The 20966-nt window shown below is 40.5% G+C and overlaps 1 protein-coding gene across 2 annotated transcripts in view; it reads left to right on the top strand.

The window, feature by feature from the left end:
- Positions 1-20966, top strand: part of RNF150 (ring finger protein 150) — a 131947-nt gene that overhangs the window by 97283 nt on the left and 13698 nt on the right. Inside the window, exon 6 of one of the 2 annotated variants that reach the window (XM_061992104.1) lies at positions 3386-3568. In XM_061992104.1, the coding sequence (XP_061848088.1) occupies positions 3386-3568 (183 nt within the window). Of the gene's footprint in view, positions 1-3385; positions 3597-20966 lie in introns of both variants that reach the window. The other variant, XM_061992103.1, reaches the window with a different exon arrangement.

Genomic DNA, 20966 nt, shown 5'->3' with positions numbered 1-20966 from the left:
TGTGTCCTGCTGAGCCATCTTAGCTGAAATTTCCACACACAGAAAAGCAGGCTTAGGCAGGCAGCAGTCTTTTGTGGGAGACTTGAGCTCAAATTTGCCCAAGTCCTTTTGCAGGCTTTTACAATAGGGGGAAATGAGGAAATCTTACCATAGCAGGCCTAATGTGTTTTTTTTTCCTGCCAGCTGCATGTTTGTTCTATGGTAGTTATTAAAAAGCTTGTTTGACTGTGGATATATTGAGCTCCATTTAGCGGCAAGACTCAGGATTTTCCAGGAAATCATTGGTTAAAACCCAAATATCTAAATGCTTCAATTCAGTTCACGTCTAAACTCTCCCTTTGCTTTGTAATAGAGACTTCAAATATTATCATCTCTAAAAGCAGATTCCCCAGACTGCCGTGAGGCACCAAAATAACTGCACTTGTTTTCACGGTAGCTGAGCACCCCCAGCATCTCCACTTTTCACCCACAGCATTCTGTGGCTCCAGGGGATTAGTAACTATCTGTCAGCAAATGGTTGGCATAACCTTTTCCACTGTCTTTTTGCTGGTGATCTCAGCTCAGACCATACCTCTTTTGGCTGTAATATTTGAAGTGAATTATCAGTGAAACTGTCCTTCACTCTCAGAGCACTACATTGTTATTGGGATGATCGTATCACATACAATAGTTTGCCTCTGCTTCTCTCCCTTTTCTGCAAATATCTGCTGGATATGCAGACAGATGCATTTTTGGCAGCAGATTGGATGACTTGGAGCTATTCACTAAGAGCTTTAGCCAAGCCCTCAGAAGTCAATACAAAGCCTTCCCTTGACTTTAGTGGAATTGTGCCCTCGAAGCACTTACATGCAGAGAATGACTGAAACCAATATAATTAAACTTAGCAAATGTATCTGGGTCACTCTGCCAGCAAAAGCCATAATGTGTTTCTTTCAATCAGTATTTCTTATCATTAGTTTTATAGTATGCTGTATAGTTGGGGATATTTTTTCCAAGTAAAATGATTCAGGAGTAAAGAGATTCATTATATTGGACAGTGCTATTTTTGAATCTTTAATGTTTGGTTTGGCTTGGCTTTCAATTTTAATCCCCCGTTTTTAAAGGTTTAAAATCTAGTGATAAAACCCCATTCTAGGAATAACTGGAATCAAGCAGAGGACAGACAAGCGATCCCTTGGAAAAAACAATAGTTTTTTGCAGAGTAGAAAAGAAAAAAACAGGCCTTTTTTTCTTTCTTCTAAGATACACTACCATCAAAGCCAAATTTACCTGAAATTCTGAAAGCCTTTGTTGTAACAGCTAAGAGTAATGGAAAGAGTGATAAATCTAAGAAATCATTTTGGATCCAAGTCTTAGAGATAAATTATTGGTATTTCACTTTAAAAAGTACAGGTTCAATGACTTACATGAAAACTTGGTATAGCTGAATGTGTCGTTATCTCAGTTGTGATGACCTGTTGCTGTTTCTGGATTAGACTGGAGCCAGACAACAACAATTCTAATTTTTATACCAAACTTCAGTTTGAGAATAGAAGTCCCCTGAGGATTGTTTAAAATGCCTGCCTTTTTCATTAGTAACATTTGTGAAAAAAATATTTATAGGGTTGCAACAATCAGACAGGGAATACGCAGGAAAAGAGAATACAGGCTAAGTTCCTCATTCTGAAAAAAAGATGGAAGCATGTTGTAACCTTCCATGCCTGAGTTCATAGGGATTACACTTGTGCTTGAAGCTAAGCCTCTGTTTAAGTCTTTGCTGTATCGTATTTTGCTTAGTTTCTAGGTGCCTGCTATTGGAGGTAAACAGTGAGATTTTCAAAAATACCTTAGCAAACATGACAAAAATCAGATCCACAGAGCAAAGTACATCTTCTCTGACTTTAGCCATTCATTGGATGTTCAGTCTAGCAGCTTAAGCCCCGTGTCTGCTTAGTGCCAAGCAGTTGGAAGGCAGAGGGGGCAATTCATGCCACTTAACTCGGAGTAGGATGAACCATATAGCAAAGTTGTCTCAAACTATTGAAGTTAGAGGAATCCTAGTGACTAATCCAAATTAGCTGTCCGACCTCCTGGACAAGAAAGATAGATGGGAACAACTTATCTTTGTTTCCTAACTTAACAAGTTGTCTGTGTAATTGCAGCTCAACCTTGCTATGTCTCTCTTTCATTTTGGAAGTTTTGCACCCTGACTCACAGCTTCCTTCTTTTTGAGTTAGCCTTCTTTTTGTAAAACTCCAAAACCCAGTTCTTGAAATAGTTGTGCAAACAATTTTTCTCCATGCCTTGGGGAGAACTAGATCTGGTTCTATGGGTGCAAGAATCTGTTTCCTCTTAGAGGAGAAAGCTTCTTTTTGTCATGTATTTGTCACTAATGTTTATGGAGAGCTCCATAGAAATCACTGCTGTATGAATGGGAGCATCAGGCTTATAACAGGACCAGAGAAATCAAGGGGAGAAACTAGTCCTGGCTATAGTATCTCTGGACAAATGATCCTCTGCTGCCTGGTGTCCACTTGAAGTCTCAGTGCTCTTTGTGAACAGATGCTCAATGCTAAGGAAACTGCAAAAAGTGGGCACCAAAACCCCTCATTGCTACCCTGTAAGGTCCGTGGAAAGGCGGACACTTAATCTGAAGAGCTTGGCTTGTTCTGGAGGTATTGTTGTATTCATTATGTAACTGTCAGAGAGAAGTGTCTAAATTCCACAGAACTATGTTCAGTCCTTAGTGCCTCTGAATCAGCAAGTAAGACAGACTATGAATCGAACAATACTCTTCAAATAGCCATTATTGCTTGTTCGTTTATTTTCTCATAATTGTATTTTGAAGGAAATGTAGCATTAGCAAAGGAAAATATATTTTGACATTAAGTTTGTCCTATAAACAGCTTTAGCTTCTGTTTTTGCACTTCCCTTGTAGATGCACCCACAGGCAGTTCCCTCAAATTCCTATTCCTGAAAGCTCTGATATGGGCTCTATAAAATGTACATTTAGGGAAAAGATAATCATTCCCCTTCAGCTACCGCCTATGTTTACATTGTAATCTGACTCAGCAATCTGCCTGTGTTCAGTAAATCATATAAATGGGTTACTTTTTTAATGTGTGTTCTCTCAAACCTTTTAAAAAGTCTAAATTAAAAAAAAAGTATAAATAAGAATATTTGAGACTGTAGGTAACGCAGTTTAATATTGAACTAGATGCTTGCTTTGAGTCTGTTGCAACAGCTCGTCACAACTGAGATAAAGGCACATTCAGCTATACCAAGTTATTCATCACATGTTGCCATTTTTAGTACTGAAAATGAAAAACCCCAAAGAAGTGGGAAGAGATAAACTGAGTCTTTTTGTGGGGTAAAAGTTAATTTTTCTTCTCTTTCTTCCCATTAGCCTAATGCAGATTGCATGGATGACATACCTCCAGACTTGGAAGTATCCATAGGAGGCCCACCAACCAACCAGATAACGGGAGCCAGCGATATAACAGTGAACGAGAGCTCTGTAGCCCTGGATCCCCCAGTGCGGACTGTGGGAGTGCTACAAGTCGTCCAAGATGTAGACTCCTTTCCCCAGGTTGGGGAGGGCAACTTCACAACAAGCAGTAAGTTCCTCTTTCTGGCAGAATTTGCACAGAAATTAATGTTTAGAAACCCAAATCACAAACTGATCTCTAGTGCGGGGGAAAAACAGCCTTTGAGGGCTTTTTATTGGAGGAATGGCCCTACTCTAGGCTCAGCAGAAGTCTACAGGGTAAGTGCACTTAAAGAACAACAAGATTATGTTGTTCTAATGTACTGCAAACACTTTTAGCCTGTATGCAAATTAGTATGTCTAATAGCAAACTGTGATTGGGACTTTTAATTGGTTCCCTGCATGGACAGAACAAGCTATTTCAGTCAACACTAAGCAATATAAGCTTGTGGTCATCTTCGGATATTGTTTATAGTAAACAATCCATTCACCACAAAAACCCACTATGTTTCACTTGCTTAAGGGGTACCATTTGAACCAGTAACTCTCAAAGTGTCTGCGTGTCTCTGTTGCTAAAAATGTTCTTTGTTGAAAATCTGCTTCTGACAGTTTAAAAGGAATAGTGTCAGCTGTTTTGAGTGAGGATTTTACTAGTCTAAAATTCTTATTTTTAGGTAAAATAGTAGATCAGTAGAAGATACATATCTGTTTTATACCTGTTAGTGAATTAGTATTGACAAGACTATTGTAGAAAATCATCAGATGTACTTGAAGGGAGGTAGACAAATGTGATAAAATATAGGTTTATGTATGGAGTCAGCGAAGGTCCTGGAAAAAATTGTACATTTTCAAACATTTCTAGGTACTACTGTGGGCCTGGATATGAAAAGGAAGGCAAGTAATAGTATGATGTATAAATTGTAGGAGAAAGATGAGGGAATTAGGCTGAAATGATTTTACATTAGTCTCCTCACTCCATGGAGAGCCTTGATAATCACACTTTCCCTCACGTTGCAGCCAGTGGATTGGCAGTGAAAATAACTTCTGGAAACCCTGGACTTGCGACCTTAGCCACATGTGACCCAGAAGTGGATTTTTAAGTTCTTTGTGGATTAGATACTGATTTCAGGTTTGGTCCTTTTATGGTCAAAGTGCTGGATCCAGCAAGGAGTGAGCAGCAAGCAAACATCTTTCTCAAGAAAGAAAGCACTAGGGTTACTCCATGCTTTTCATCCCAGGTTCTTGGCACACAGAGGAGCAGTTCTGGTTTGTTATCAGGGTAACAATAATGTTAAGGCAGTTCAGTAACTCTCTTCCCCTCCAGTTTTGTTTCCAGATTCCATGGAAGGATCTGTATCATCTGAACACATTTGTTCTTCATTTTCCAAGTTGCCAGCTAAGTAACTGTGTGAAAAACTTGCTCTGAGCCAGCAGAGCACTGCAGGACCTGCAGAGATGCTTTATTTTGCTTTGAGGCCCTCTTTTTTTCCCCTTACCTTTAATAACATTGGGCAATAGACACTTCAATACTGGGCAATCCCAAGAGCTGACAGCAGAGCCTATGGACAAGGAGCTGGCACCAAGAGTCTAGGCAACAAAGCATGGCACTTCAGGAGATCTCCATCAACTGAAGAGGTTGGCCATGTTGTCTGGAGAGGGACTGTGAAAAGGCTTATTTGAGAGAGAGAGGGAGAATAAAGCAGAGAGAGGAAACCAGCAGATGGCCTAAGCTCTGTGAAGGTTGTAAGCCTCACTGCTGAGAACAGACCTTTCCAGTTGTTTTGTGAGGAAAGTGGAGTCCTCAGAAAAGCTCAAAGCAGCTTGGGAGCTTCCAAACCCTGATGTGTGCCTGTCACACACAATCACTCAGGAACCTCACCCTGTCATATGTAGACCTGAGTCTTCATCTGAATTTCTCATCTCAAAATTGAATGCAGTGCTTGAATATGAGCCATTAGTAGGTGTGCAAGTTTACATGCTGTCACCACCACATCCAAAGTGCACTTTGTGGTAGTTCTCAGAAACAGAACCATTTGGTCCCTTTTTGCAGCAGGGATGCAGCAAAGAAGAGGTCTTTGTTTGGGAGCTAGGGGCTGAGTTCCAGTAGTGACGGGAGTTCATCCATCTGGCTGCTTTATGTGGATTTGAGGTGTTCAGGCGCTCTGAAAGGTAGAAGGCATCTTAGGCAGCCTGGACACTTAAGCCAGTGAAAGGCGGACACCCAGAACCGCTGTATAGTTGTCACGTGAAACCAAATGCTAACTAAACCAGGGCAACTGTAGGCTAAATAACTGGGTCATGGTTGTCTTATAGATGAAGCTTTATAGGCATTGTATCTGTTTATTGTATTCAGGCATTGTATTTCTCATTTCCAGAATCCTCCTAGTTACACAAGTGCAGAGCCTGCTGAGTATGCCTTTTCTGTGAACTAGTCTGCCTGGGAATTTGTAAGCTATGGCGCTGATTGCTCCTAGGAATCTTTGCTGAAGTTGCTAGGCTCTGGCCTCTTTATATAGCATTAGTGATGACAGCATACTCCAAGGCTGAATCTGTGCTAGAAGCTTTTCCTCCTCTTGTTATTGGATCTGGGCAGACTGACTCCAGTGCAGCCTTAACGGGGCACCCTGTACCCATCCCTCCTTACTCCTGACAAAGTTCAGTGATCTGGGAGGTAAAGGACTTGCCGCCTTCTTTCCACCCACTTCTGCAATACTTTTTGCTTAATTGTTGTTGCATCCTTTTTGTTTGTCGATTAATCATTCTGGTATTGTTACTTTGTTTTGGGTTTAATTTCCCTCTCTGTCTTTCCAGTGAGTATTCAGAGCCAGAAGAGCTCCCACAGTGTGTCTGGAGGGAGGATTCTTCCAGAGTACTGTTCACATTGGGTGAAATTCTGTCTCCATTGAAATCTGGTGGCAAAGCTCCCACCTACTTCAGTGGGGCCAGATTTTCACTGCTGGAATTCAGCCAGTGCTTTTCTCTTTATTTCTCTGTGTGTACTCAGCAGACATTTCCTCTTCCTTCCCTTTGTCTCCCCATGTTCCTGAATAGATAATGTCTTCCACGGGACCCTGGGCGACGTAGTGTACTATGAACATCTGGATAGGACTTCATTTGGAGCCCCATCTCTAGGGTTTCTTGCTAAACCAAGCATCTCCTGCGTGGTAGCACTTAGCACTTAAAAATGGACCAGCAGTTTCTCTCAGCTGGCTTCTGCCGAGATCCAAGCCTGCATCAAGTCCCTTGGGCATATCTACAACCCAAAGTCTGTTCAGTGTTTAGTGACTGTTTGCTCTCTGTGGTGGGATTTTGTTCTAGATTCTGGGGTAATACCTTGTAATGTAGTCTTTCTGTAATCAGTTGCTGAAAATGGATGGATGGAAAAATTTAAAAATTGGGAGCTGGGAAAAAAAGGAAGGTGGGGGTGTATGTGAAATACAAACCAGTTCACCTCAGCTGAGTTTCCTGCTTTAACCCCTTTACTTTTCAGTAATCCAGAGAGTATGAAATATAAGCTGAGGGTCTGTTTTCACAATAGATGCGTCATAGCAATCTATGTTGCCCAGTTTTTAGCAGTGAGTTATGCAAAATGCTAACACCTTTGGAAATTTCAGTGCAGGTGAAATTTACTGCTCAACAGATGATGAGTGTGAGCTGGACTTGGCTAAGATCTGACCTTGAAGAAGCTCTCTGATCTACACCAGCTTTGGAGGAGAGGAAGGTGGATTTGAGATTTGAAGAGCACATTGTGATATTCCTTGGGTCGGGCTCAGCTGGAATTGAATGATACGGTTAAAAATCTTAGTTCACAGGGAAAGTAACAACTAGGTGCTTTGAAGTCTGTATGGTGACAGTTGCAGGGGGAAAAGTAGTTAGGAATTTTTTTGATCTTCTGTAGTATTCATGGTCATTCATCTCCCTTGACCCACGTTGCACTTGCTCATTTCTGCAGTAGATAATGTGCACTGCCTGAGCCTTTGCTTTGAGTCGGTAATTACCTCTAGTTTTTTCAGTTTCTAAGGCTTTTATATTCTCTTCAGCGGGATGTTTCGCACACTGGATAAGGCCTCTGAAATCCCTCCAGTGCTGTCTCAGTGGTTGGAAGAAGACTCATAAATAATTCTACTGCAAATATGGTCAGGAGTTTTAGTTTGAAAAGCCACAAACTCTCCCCCAAGGTGTCATATCACCTGCAAAGTCCTCTGACTTTGGCAGGCTGTACAGCAATATGGACAATCTAGAGAATACTGGCAGTTCCCTTTCTGCCTCTCATTTTGTTCTTTCCATTAAGTGCTGCCAATGTATAGCTCATTGTAACTGTTGGGACACTTTCAAGTCTCTTTGATATCTTTTCATTAAATCTATTAATATAACTTCCTAAGTAATTGTTTTGATCTGTGTATGTCTTTGTGAAGAATAATCAGCCTTTGGAAGTGGATGAAAGTGTATTATAAGAATCTAATCCAATGTTACTTGCATCCACTTGACTGTTCCTTTTTGCTGTTAATAGGGCTTTTTTTAGGCAGAATATAGAGGGGAGGGGAAAGGTGGAAAAACTCCCTAGACAGTAGTTAATAGGATAAGTTATTAACACTTGCATTAGCACCTAACACTGTCCTGGAGACATAATGCTGATGGGACCTAGTTAAAGTTTGAGCAGATTGGGTCCCATGTGCCTGGAGGATGACGTAAGTCCTAGTGGCTCTATTAAAAGCCTGTGTGGATGTTGCACTAACTAGTTATCATGGACTCAAAATTCCAAGGAACTGAGGTCCTAGATTCACTTTGAGACTCACACCAGTGCCAGGATAGTATCAGTGGTTTAAAAGGCTCACCACATGATACTCAACTGGCCCTAAAAACATGCTCTGGATTATTATACACACCTACAAGACTCCTGCCAGGCTCTGTGAATGGACAGTGAAGTCTTCCTGTTATAAAACCACTCTTCCTTTCCATATGTTAAGATGTGAAATACAGACAAAGTGTTTCTGTACAGCAAATTGCAAAGAGTGATGTACAAAAATGCTGTGAAGCGAGAAACAAATTTAAAGACTAATTTTTTGTTTCTTTGCTTTCTGTTTCACATCTGCTTTGTACATTGGCATTGTGTACAGAGCAAGAATGAAACCGTCAGTGCCCAGCTGTCCCATCTTCCCTGCAGACACACTGAACTGTGTCTATGGCCCAATCGGGGTGCACAGTAGGCACACACAGTAGTCTCACCTAACTTAGGGTGCCAAAAAGGCTGCAGATCATAAGAAACTTGCTTAATAATTGACTCCAGGAAGCAATTTAGAAGAAAATGTTCTCCTTCGGTAGTGGAAGCTCCATTTAGAAGTCTGTCTCTATGTACAAATGCTGTAGCAGTTACCAGCTTGCCTCTCTAACAGATTACTAGATCCTACCTCAATGTTGTCCTTCTATTGAGCAACTGCCTTGTGAGCCCAATCCAGAAACCAATCCATTTCTTCCTGTTTTGTGGGGTTTCTTTTCATTTGGATCAGTTCCCTCATCCAGAAGTAGTTGTGCCAGTACAACAGTAGGAAAGAAATGTGCAACATCAGAGAAGAAAGGGACATATAAGGCAGCTTTCACAACGCTGTTGCCAAAAGCAAGGACACTATCTCAAGCACAACTAGACCCTACACTGCTGTCTGTTTTACCCAGAAATCAGGATAAGCAAACAGACAAAGTAAACATGACGTTTCAGATCTCACTTGAATGCTCATATCTGATTAAACAGGCATTTTTTTAATGGTCAGTGAGTATGAAAGACATAAAGGATTTATTATCTATTGTCATGGAACTCAGTAAGGAAAAGTGCCTTTGTAAAAACGATGATAGCACACAAATGTGTCCTTAGCTATATCATTCCCAATTGCTCTGAATGAGCATTGCATGCATGCGGGGAAAAGGGGATCTGAGGACTGAGATCAGTCATAACATATATTCTACCTTCCTTTATACGTCATTGTCTTAAGCAGACAGATAGAAAACAGATTGAACAAGAAAGCTTTTAAAGCAAAATAGACAAATAATATAGAGTAAAACAGAAATCAGAACTGCAGAGACACCAGATGACTTAATACTATCTGATCTTTTTTATTTATGCTTGACAATGAAAGCCTTGCCTTGCAAGAGATGTTCAGCATCTTGTATAAAATCTGCTTGATTATTTAGGATTCATTCTCACATCTCTGATGTCTGTGGAGTCTTTGTGTTGAACAGTTTTTACGCAAAAGCCTCCAGCAAAAAATGTCAGGAAGTGCCGTTGAGGGTACAGCGCACTACTGTGGTTCTGAATCCCCTTCTGACCAATTCAGACCAAAGACAAATGAGAGGCACAGGGATCCAGCTTGGATCTGCACCTGAAAGTAAGAATGAAGGAGTAAGACTGAGCAATAGCTCTCTAGCCAGACAGGCAGAGGAAAGGCAGGATTCCAGGGTCAGTGCTGCTAGTTGCTGCCATTGTTTCAAACAGAAAAGCAATGCAGAAATTAATGCTCACCTGTACCATGTAGACTCCAGAGACCCCTGCTAGGGTCAGTCTCTGCTCTACCAGTCATTATATACACAGACAGTTACAGATGGACTCACTTCTGAAAAATTCACTGGTACGAGCAGATTATAGCAAGCAAACAAATCTAATAAATTTAGTAAGAACAGAAAGACAGTGAAAAGGCAGATGTGTCTATGACAGAGTGAAAACATGAGGCTGCTATACAGGAGACACTCAAATAAAGCAGTGTCATTTCTGCAGTAGTCACCCCTGATTCTGCTTGCTTGTATTTTTTTCCAGTTTTGTTGCTTCATAATGGAGTGTACCTTTGCCTTAGTGCTCCCCTGATGTCATGAACACTTTGGAGGTAACTCAAATAAAAGTAAGCCAGGCAAAATCTCTACCAATGTACTCTTTCCAGAGTACATTTTTTCTTTACACATTTTTCCCCTTATTTGTCTAGACTTTGGGAATATGCAAGAGAATAAATTTTTACGTGGAACCTGTCTGATTTCTTAGAAGCATTTAAAGGATCATGTGCATGTTTACACCTGTACTTCTTCTGTTGTAACCAGCAGTTTTGATTTCCCAAAAAGCATGAGAGCATTGCATTTAGAAACAGATTAAGTGAAAGAAGTGTGTGTCTGTGTACCTTTGTGATGTTGGAAATCTGAGCTGTTGGCTTTACAGGAATCTGGAGAAAACTTAAAGCAGCGCAGTTGGGGTGCTTCTTGCAAGCCAAACATCTCCTACAAGAATATAATTCAGATTTCCACATACAGTTTCTAGTACTTGGGTTTTCAGCCTGGAAAAAAAAAAAAAAAAAGAAAAACAACTGCTCATAAAATACCAGTGAAGTCCTAGTGAGGTTGTGAACCAGCTCTTTCGTTACTTGCCTCCAACTCCAGCAGAAATGAGGGTGCTTCAGAGATCATTTAGAGTTACCACAGTAACCAGGTCACTTCACCTGAAAGGAGGAGTTCTCACTAAATCTTTATTAATTGAACTTACATCTGTATTGTTCTGAATGTGGGCAATTTAAAGTGAAGACAGTACCTGAAACCAATGCTTTGAAACTGATAGGCCAGATGGAGAAACTGGCTTATAAGTATTTATAGAAGACATGAATGATCAGAAGTAGGTAACAGATCAAGCCTGACATGCAAAAGGAAATATCCAACTACTGGCACAAGTGTTAGGAAAGGATTTTCTCCTGCCTCAGAGTCCAAAGGGGACAAGAGAGGAGGGTAAGCTCTCACATTTAGAGATGCTAAAAATAGGACCCACATGGTTATATTCAAGCCCAAGTGGATGCCATCTTTGCCATTCCTGTGACAAGGCCAACATCCTGAGGAATATACTCAGGTATTACACAGCACAGTGGCATCAGAGTTGCTTTAATGAATATATGTGCTTCCAGAGCACCCAGGAGATGTCTGATGGAATATCTACCCAATTTGGTCTTTATTGTGACTATCTTTTGCAAGGGCCAATATCTTTGACTGTACTTTTCATTTTAACTCATGTTAACTCGTATCTGAGGCACTCAGAGAGTAGGCAAGAACGTGTTAATTACTGTTGTGACAATAATTAAACCTTATGGTAATACACATATTAATGTGCAAAATAACTTACCTGGAGATCTCTGAGGAGAATTTCTGTCCTATTTGCCACTGTCTAGGTAGCATAGTGCTGTAAGACAATGGAAAACCATACTCCTACTGGAAAAAGAAATGCATAGAAAATCCGCAGAACACAGATACGACTGGCAAAGTTAGGATATGAAAAGCACTTAGCTAAAATAGCTTCATTAAATCATAGCATCTCAGTGGAGAGAGGGAAAAATATCCCACAAAGGAGGTTTAAAATCTGCCAGTTTCCTGTGCAGGTAGTAAAATACCACAGTGTTTCCAGCTGCTACCATTTCTTTGGGAGACAGCTTCCAAATCCAGTATGTGAGGTACATATGACAAACCTTGCTTCAGATTTTGCCCCCATGTGCATGGAATATTGGATTCAGCTGAGATGTTACTAAACTTTATTGCTTCTTTATAATTGCTTTTTTGAAAAAGTAGTGGCACCAGCAAAATATTCTTTCCTTGCATGAAAAGCTGTCGGTCTGTAAGACCAAAATAGTCTCAGAGTAGGAGATTTTAGAAAAATGACCCTCTGTCAACCTGCTCTGGGAGCTCCCAGCTGCTGAGTAACCTGCAGCCTAAACATACACTTCAAAGGAAAGAGTTTTGATGGAAAGCTATGACAGAAAGATTATGTTTTCAGTTGTTTGCCCTCAGAAGTGCTTGGTTAAACTACTGTAGTGGCTGCATATTCTATAATTACATTTGTTTGCAGTTATTCATTCCTCAGTCTCTTTTTTTTTTTTAAAAAAAAAACAAACACAAAAACCAAATCCATCAGTTTTTGCTTGATTATGACTGAAAGGTGCAAGTCTACTTCCCTTGTAAAAAACAAAAATTTACTGGCAATTTATATTCAGCTTCCAAAAACCTTCTTTCCAAACTATATAAATAATGTAACAATATTTAAAACCTTACTTTTTTTTCTGTAAGCTCCTGAGGTCTAAATTTTCTTTGGGAACATTATGGGAACCTTCTAGAAACTACTACTTTCCAACAAGAAGAGTTGAAAGTGAAGAACTTGAATGGAACAGGAAAGGGAGAAGGGATTAAAACCAAACTTAATGTCACAAACTTTTAACTCTAACTTTATAGTGGTGTTTCCAAGGGAAATAATAACGAGCAAAGACATTTACGTATTTTGAAATTATATGACTGGTTTCCAGATTTTTAGAGAGTTTTTGTTATTTTTACTTTTCCAGGCACATATTGGTGCACAGGGTAATAGCTCTTTATTCTGCCTCTCTGAAGAAAGCTAAAAAGAAGGTCTAGCAGGATTATTATATAGTCATTGAAAAGACTGAAACGGAGACAAAATGTTTTAATGCAAAGAAACAGTGATAAAAATTACTCTGTTCCGATTTGAGTTTCACTTGTAGTGTGCTATCGAGGATCTTGATGGTAGTGGTGGTGTCTGAGTGACCTAGTGAACATACTTTCTGATAAAATTCCAGCTGCAATTTGTTGAAACTTAAATTGACCTTTCCTCTCCACTCTTCGGAGAAGAAACTCCGAAAATGGATGTCTCGGTCTTGGCTGTTCTCATGTTCTCGTAAGCATTTCAGCTACAGTCCGTGATAAAAACAGTGCTTTGGGGGGCATTTTCTGATGCCGGAAGTTGTTCATTTGAAACCAGATTGTGACTGCAAGTTTATTCGAAAGGAGATGCTAAATGGCCCTAGATTTACATAACCTAAGTCTAATTCCTATTAATGTTCTAACTGGCTTTCCTACCAGACAGACCCAGGCCTTCAAGGACACTTGGCCAGTGAGAAATTAATTCTGGATGCTAGAGCTGAGGTGCTCTTTAGGCACATTTAGTTGCCTTTAGGTGAGACTGAGTTCCCTCTTTATTGTTAGCCTTGCTGCTTACTGTCCTGGTTTCCCCTCTCTGGGTTTTAATGGTCACATCTAGCATTGTGTAAGCAAGTAAGTGGAGCTTATCTTTTTGAGATGTTTCTTTGGTGAACCACAAGCAAGAAAAGTGAAAGGAGATAATTAAATAAGAAGGGAACTTGCTTGCACTCTTGATTTAGTCTGGTGAGACAAAATTGTTAGTTTCACACCTCAGGTCAAGGAGTCGGGTCAAGTAAAACTGCTATGTTATTTTTCATAGAGGCTCATTCTGGGCAGAAAGGCAGGAAGGAGACAGGGGATTGGAGGGAGACTCACATTAATTTAAAATCTTTAACTCAAAATGCTTGTTAGATGGGTTTCAGTTTTTGTAAAGACTTGGATTTTTTTTTCTTTACATAAATCATTTTTACAAATGTATTTTCAGACAAGTTTTGAATGTAACTGGCCTGGCCGGGCAGATCAAAGAGGTATTTTTTAATGGGGAAAAAAACAAACATGTTGAGCTATTGAAGCATTGTCAAAGAAATGTTCCAATTAAAAGGAGATTGACATCAACTGATGTAAAATTTCTTAAATGAACATAACAAGAGATAAACTGTTGACCTTTTTCCTTACGAATGCTTTCTTCAATTGTTGTTCTATTCTCATGTGTTTTTCTGTGAATATGCCTAATATACACAGCCTAGCTTGTTAGATTTTTATGTGGTGCACAAGCCCTGCCGCAAGAAACATTAACATTTTAGACATTCTTGTTCCATGTGGTTTTGTATATCTCCTACTCATATATTAACCCTAGTTTCATGTGCTTATTTTTCTCTACTACAGAATGCTTTTGGCTACATAAAAAATATTTCTGAACCCTTTAAGCAAACTGTAAAAGCCACCTAAAGGAGATCCAAAACAACATTTAAGAGGTTTTACTTCTCCCAAAAGAAAAGATTTTGATACTGTCTTTGTTTGGGGTGGGGTTTTTTCTGATTCCTATGCTAATGGAAAGAGACATGTTTCTCATAAAAACAACTATGCATAGACAGATTAAATCTGTTATTTTTGCTTAAGTTTGCAGGAAGTCCTGGGAAATGTTCCTGCTGGAAACTACGGTCTATTTCTGGCTGCACAGATCTACTTTACTCTTCCTGCTAGTACTCATCACAGTTACACAAGATTTATAGATTATACCAGCACTGACAATGTCATATCCCACCTGCCAATCCGTAAATGTCAGCAGTCAGTTGAGTCATTGTGTACCTACAGCTTGGCACAGGGCACGTTCTGCTTACAACTGCCCAGTAGCACACACGGACCTTCCTGGTACAGAGACCATCCAAATATTGGAAAGCTTTCATTTTAAGAAGTTTAGGAAGTACTAAAGTTCACATTTTGCTTGGGATTTTTTTCTGGTTGGAGCCATGGTGAGATTCACTTCTCAGTCAGAGAACTGGCCAAAGCCATAGGTAGAAGATGTTACTGATTGGTCAACTGTTGAGTAGGCTGCAGGAAAGATCATAGCTAGAATAATTCCTGTTAAAAAACCGCATAATTACACCAAAATGTAAAACATGTTGCAAGGTTGATAGGCTTGTGAGATTTAAGAGAAAGAAGCATTAGCAGCTGAACTCATCTGTCATTGCAGAATGTAAAAAAAAAATTAATCTCTGTGGGTTGGTGTTACATGAAGGGTTCTTTTGAAAACCAGATATTACAGCTTTTAACTGACATCCGTCTGTGGTTCTGCACTGACAAAGAGATGAACTAAGTAGCTGGGGAGCTTGTACAGTGAATGATGCTAATTGCTAGCAAATCTGAAAGGGATTATATACTGCAGCCACTACAACAGAGAATAGACTCGACTACCCAGGACATCCCTTCCAGTGCAAGTCTCCTAAGGCTTCCCCTTTAAGTAAAGAGAAATACTCCAGGTGTTAAAGAATTGGTTCTACTGAAGCTACTTTGAAGCCTGATTTCTGTACTGTCTGCCCTTTCTTGCTATTGTTTTAAAACAACGTTGTCACTTAGACTGGTGAGAAGATAAAAAAATCTGAAAACAGTAAAGCATTTAGGTTACTTATTTTAAAGGAGACATTTATGGTATAGCTCCAGCAGTTGGTAGTGACTCATCTTAAGTGTTTGCCAGTGCTCACTGAAGGTCAGGGCTGTCCTTTCTGTGTGGTTTATGAGGGAAGGTCAGATTCAAGTACCTGCCAAGAGCGCATCTGAACACAAGGCACTAAAAATGAAGTCTACACTGTTTTCAAATGGGATAAAATTTCCTTATGTAAAGATTCTGCAAAACTGGATTTTAAAAAAAGCTTCCTTGCAGAATTTTAAAATTATCTTAGAGGCCTGAAAAGATAAGTGTATGAATGCTGTAAGAAGCCTGTAGGAAGGAGATTGAAATTGGTAGAATATGTTACTTTGAAAACATCTAGAATTTATTTTAAAAAAACTACAGCAATTCTAATGAAATTAAGGGTTGACACTTCAACTTGTCACGTTGTTTTTCTTCATTGCTAATGCACATATAAATTGGCTGAAATTGTTTCTTCTGTGTGGAAAACTGGATGTTCTTATTCGATTGATCATTCTATTCATTCTTAAATGTTTTGCATAGACATAAAAAATGCCTGGCTAACCAATTGAACTGCCCCCCTCCATGTTTTCAGAAAGATGTCTATTTACCAGGTGCTCATCTTAGCATAGCAGAAATGAAATAGCTGTAGGGTATGGCTGTCATCAGCTGATCAAGTTCTTAATTTGTTGCTATGCATGTATCAGACGAATCTGGAGAATATTGTATTGTTGCTGATGCCACCCATCAACAAGGGCATCTTCCAGTACCTAGTAGGGTTTGTGAGATGAAAAGTATGTGCTTTGCTTCTAAATGAGTATTGTCTTACAGAGTCACTGAGACGCTGTACAGTTGAGGCTCCATGATTCTGCTTTTTGCTGTTGTTACATTTTTCTACATCTGAATTTTACTTAAATCAGTCTTTATCTTTTGAATTACAGCAAGTAGATAAGCCATGGCCTATGATAAAATATATAATTAAGTTGTCCTAGTCAAATCAGCTTAGACAGTTCCATAAAGCTCAAGAACATATTTTCTCTGTGTGGTTGTGCTGTTTCTGTCCCATATTTTCTGGTTTCATGGACTTGTGACAACTGATCTTTAGCCTAAACAGTGTACATTGGTGAAATGTCTCCTAGTTTTCTGCAGGCATGTACCTGACAGTCTACAGGAGTGTAAGCATGTGACAGTAGACTAGAAATGTTCAAATCCTGCAAGCCCACGTGCGGCTGGTGGGAGGCAAGACACTGATTGTGCTGCGAGCTGTCAGAGGAAAAAAACCAAAAGCATTTGACACACAATGTTACGGTCTGCGTGTCTGTTGTTTGTGGGCAGCTCTTGGGTACTGCAGAGGATGCTGAAGTTGTGTGGATGGACAGCCACTGAATGCCATACTAATATGCCCAGACTTTCCAGGCCTGGTGACCCCACAGCTGTGCCCTGCTTGAGGCGTTGTTGCTGCAACAGAGCCAGACACATTCTCAGGCGTGTCATTTCCCTACACTGAACAAAATGGAAGACTTTTCCCCTTAAGGTAGAAGTTACACAGTTAGAAGTTGCATTTTGCTAGTGGCAGCAGTAAAAATGACATATCCAATACACAGGTTCCCCCACCACCGCTGTAGGATTTCTCTCTTTTGGCTTCATTACTGTGTGCAGTTTTTTAATATCTAATGAGGAAGTATCCCTGGGTGAAATTTTTATTAAATTAAATTAAATTTCAGGCAAGCATCACCATCACCAACATGCATGGTGAGGAAGGGGCTCCTACTAACATGCACAAAGTTCAAGAACCCAGGAGATGCTGGCTGATCTTACCCCTTTATCCTGGAAATGCAATGGGGATCTCAGGTGGATCCCAGTGTAAGCAGCATTGGAAAGGAAGGCAGGACTATATGTGAGAGAGAGAAGATACACATGCACTGTATTCAAGTAACTCCAACACTGTTGAGCTTTTCAGCCACCTCCCTGTGTGTTTTCTCATTAAATCCTCTTAATATTTGCATAGGCATTTTTGTGATGTCTTTGCACAAAGATGTTCATTGTAACTGCTCTTGAAAGTTCAGTCTATGATTCCTCAGTACTGTGCTTTGCTAGTGCTAGTGACCTAGGTGTTTTGAGAGCTCCTGCAGAAAAAAGGTACTTAAAGAGACAGATTTGAAAATCGTGCCATGATACTGCCATGACAAAGCCGGCCAGACCAACATGAGCTTTCACAACCCTCTCATTCAAAATTTAACAGTAGTTGTCTTTAAAGCAAGCCGTTGTTTTTTGTTACAGCTGTGTGCATACTTGTAATTGAGGAAGCAGTTCATAGTGATTGAACAAAAGTGTGGGGTTTTTTTCTGCTTGTGACAGAAGCCTACATTTCACATCAAGTTCTCAGAATTAATTGCCCCCATGCAGATTTTCGCTGGCTGGTAGTCACCTCATACATGAGCTGAAGTGAGAAGCTTGAAGAAAAGCTGCAGCAATCTGAGATCACAACAGCCTTGCTCTGTAGGTCCACTTTCATGTCCTAGTCTCGTCAAGTATCCTTGGTGGGTTGCTCTTCCAAGCACCACTGAGCACTAGAGGTGGCATTCCCACTTCTCAGGAGGCCTGTGGTCCTGAGTGCCTTCAGCAATAGTGCTGAAGCTGTTAGGCAGAGATCATGGCGACAGTTGCAAATTCCCCCAGGCCCTGCTGTGGGCCAGCAGACCTTGCTGAGCCTCCACCACCACCCAGCCACAACTGCTCTGGGACAGACTCTTGGGTTGCTGCAGCAGGAGGAAGAGTGCCTGTGGGCTGAGCATCCTTTTTCTTCTTCCTCTTTGCCAAGAGCAGAGTGCAAAGCAGAGCTGCTGTGCAGGTGGGATCAGCAGGGATCTGTAGTCCCGAGAAAGAGCAATCTCAGGTGGCTTTGTGACAGCTTCCTCTGCTGTGGAGTCCACCAATGTGAGGTCACAGCTCTGCAGCATGATCAGACCAAAGCAATAAGTCTGGGATATCACTAGCTTAGGTTGTGTCTTCTGGTTTAATATTATGTCCTGCTTGGGGATATTGCGATACCTCTGGGAGTATTGCAATACCTCTCCAGTGTGACTGCTCTGGGGGATTTGTGTGGTCTTGTCCAGTACATCTCTAAAAGGAGATCCCCGAAAGGATATTTCTTCCTTATGTTCCCTAAGAACAGAACAGAAGTTTCTCTTAGCATTACTGTCTCGCTCATTCAGTCCAGCACATTATGTGTCTGAGTCAGGCTGTAATTTCCTTCTCCTTTCAGGCTTGCAGGAAACAGAGCACACTGCTGACCACGGGTATTTTGAAATATAAATAAGAAGCTTTGGTCACAATAGCAGTCACCAGTATAGCCCATGGAAACCAAGATACACACAATTAAATTGTGTGATTATAGTTCTTGACTGTAAAAGTGTCTTTACTACGGCAGCCTGCCAACAGGCTATGTCACCTGTAACAGATGCTAGTATGCACAGCATTTGCCTCTGCTTTGGTCACATACCTGCTATCTTTTCAGATTTTTAAAAGGCTGGAAGTGGTATTAAAGGTGTTTGCTCACCTCTCAAAGGATATGTGTCTTGCCACACTTTTTCACCTTGGCTACTGGAAGAATTCTTGTAGTATCCCTTACACACTGCTAACATGACGAAGCATGATTATGTTTACCTTCATCGCTTAATGCTATTTGTTTTGCATCAACACCAAGGAGCTCTGGGCATTTATCAGCTGCTAAAAAAAACAAGTAAAAAAGTAGTCTCCCTGCCACACATCTGACATTTTTGATGTATAACATTGTAGTGCCACTGGGACAGCTTGCAGATGTTGCGTGCAAGGGGGAGTCCCTTTGCTTCTCTCTGTATAGTTCTTTCTAGAAGTTGGCTGCAGTACTCACCTTGTGCCTGAGCCAGCCTGTTCAGCTGCAAGCCTAGCAAAAAGGGTTTCCAAGGTAGTTTGCAGACATTTTTTTAAATTAAGTCAACCCCATGGGCAAACAAAGGAATAGCAGAGCTGACTCAGGATAGGTGGCAGGAAAGTGAGCTAGGGCTGGGGAGTTGGACTTCCACTTCTTGACTCTGTTATGCTGCCGGTGCACAGAACTATACTTCATCTGAGTCAGAAACTTGGTCTGGATACAGAGAGTTAAATGGAAGAATAATAAGAAATTATTAGAGAATAATACCTGGACAAGAACTGTTTGTAGCAGTGTTTGGAACTGCATGATGGTAGTAGTTTTAGTTCCATCTGGGCCTAAGAGAGGTGTTTTTGTGTGTGAATTTGGTGAAGAATTGAATTAAACTTGTTCTTTAACGTGAAATTGAAAACTTAATGTTTCTTAGGATACTTACAGTGATCTAGGAAATGGCAAGATGTTACCAGAAGTAGCTAAATTCTTTTAGAATTAAAGATCCTTGACTATGTAATATATTACCAAAGGTAGCTCAGGTACTTGAGAATCAAGTTGTTGTTGTTGTACCCCCATGTTCAGAGTTTTTGAATCTTCCTGTTTTATGGGGAGATGTCATTTTCTGATTTTCAATCAAATACATGAATAATTTTGCATGTTGTAAATAATAATCGTTTTTAATGGGCTGTACATTGAAGAAAATGTATTCAGATTTCTTTCTGAAACATACTGTGGGCATGAGAATAACATGCAGTCCTAACCAGAGGTGCCTCTGCTGCAATATTTGGGCACTGAGGATGGCTGATGGGGAACAGTAAGGAGGGTGTCCAGTGACATCCCACTGTCACTCTTCCCTCCCAGACATCCCATCCCATCTTCCCTCCCATCCCAGTGGGATGGCTTGGAGGGAGAAGGGAAAAGCAGCTTTGCAAAGGTTTAGAGGCTGAATGCCCTGTTGTGAAGGGAGTAGGGTGATTCTTGTCTGCTAGTCAAACAAGGGGAGAGTGTGGGACTGAAGAGTGGGGTCAGTCAAAGGCAGAAGTAAATACTTTGTAGTGAATAAGATGTGCAGATAAACTGTGAAGGACCTTGAATATGGGGATTAGCTGATAGGAGAGCATAGAGGTCCGTGCAAGACCTTAGTGTGGTGACTCTGTTGACTGTTCAAGTAATCTTTCTGATCATATTTTGAATGAGTTTCCAATAGGAAGATAAAATGATTTTGCAGTATCTAAGTCACAGAGGAAGTTTCCCTAGTGGTCCCAGGACAGGAATATGATGTGCATGATCCATAAGAGTAGGGAGAATGAGGAAAGTATACTGAAAGCGAAAATGCTAGGGTTTCTGGTGTTGTTCTTGGCAGAGGCATTCATTGTATTGCAGAGAGGATTGGCAGCTCCCCACTAAGACAGAGCTGATCAAGAGCTCCCAAAATGTCAGCCAGCCTCTCATAGAGAGAAGACATATCTCTAAAGTGTTGACTCTTATAATAATGTTAGTAAGTGCTGTGAATTTCAAAAGCCTTGTGTTCT

The sequence above is a fragment of the Colius striatus genome, chromosome 3 (assembly GCF_028858725.1).
Source record: "Colius striatus isolate bColStr4 chromosome 3, bColStr4.1.hap1, whole genome shotgun sequence".
Taxonomy (NCBI): domain Eukaryota; kingdom Metazoa; phylum Chordata; class Aves; order Coliiformes; family Coliidae; genus Colius; species Colius striatus.
Note: the sequence above shows the minus strand (reverse complement) of the source record. Positions and strands in the feature narration are given on the sequence as shown.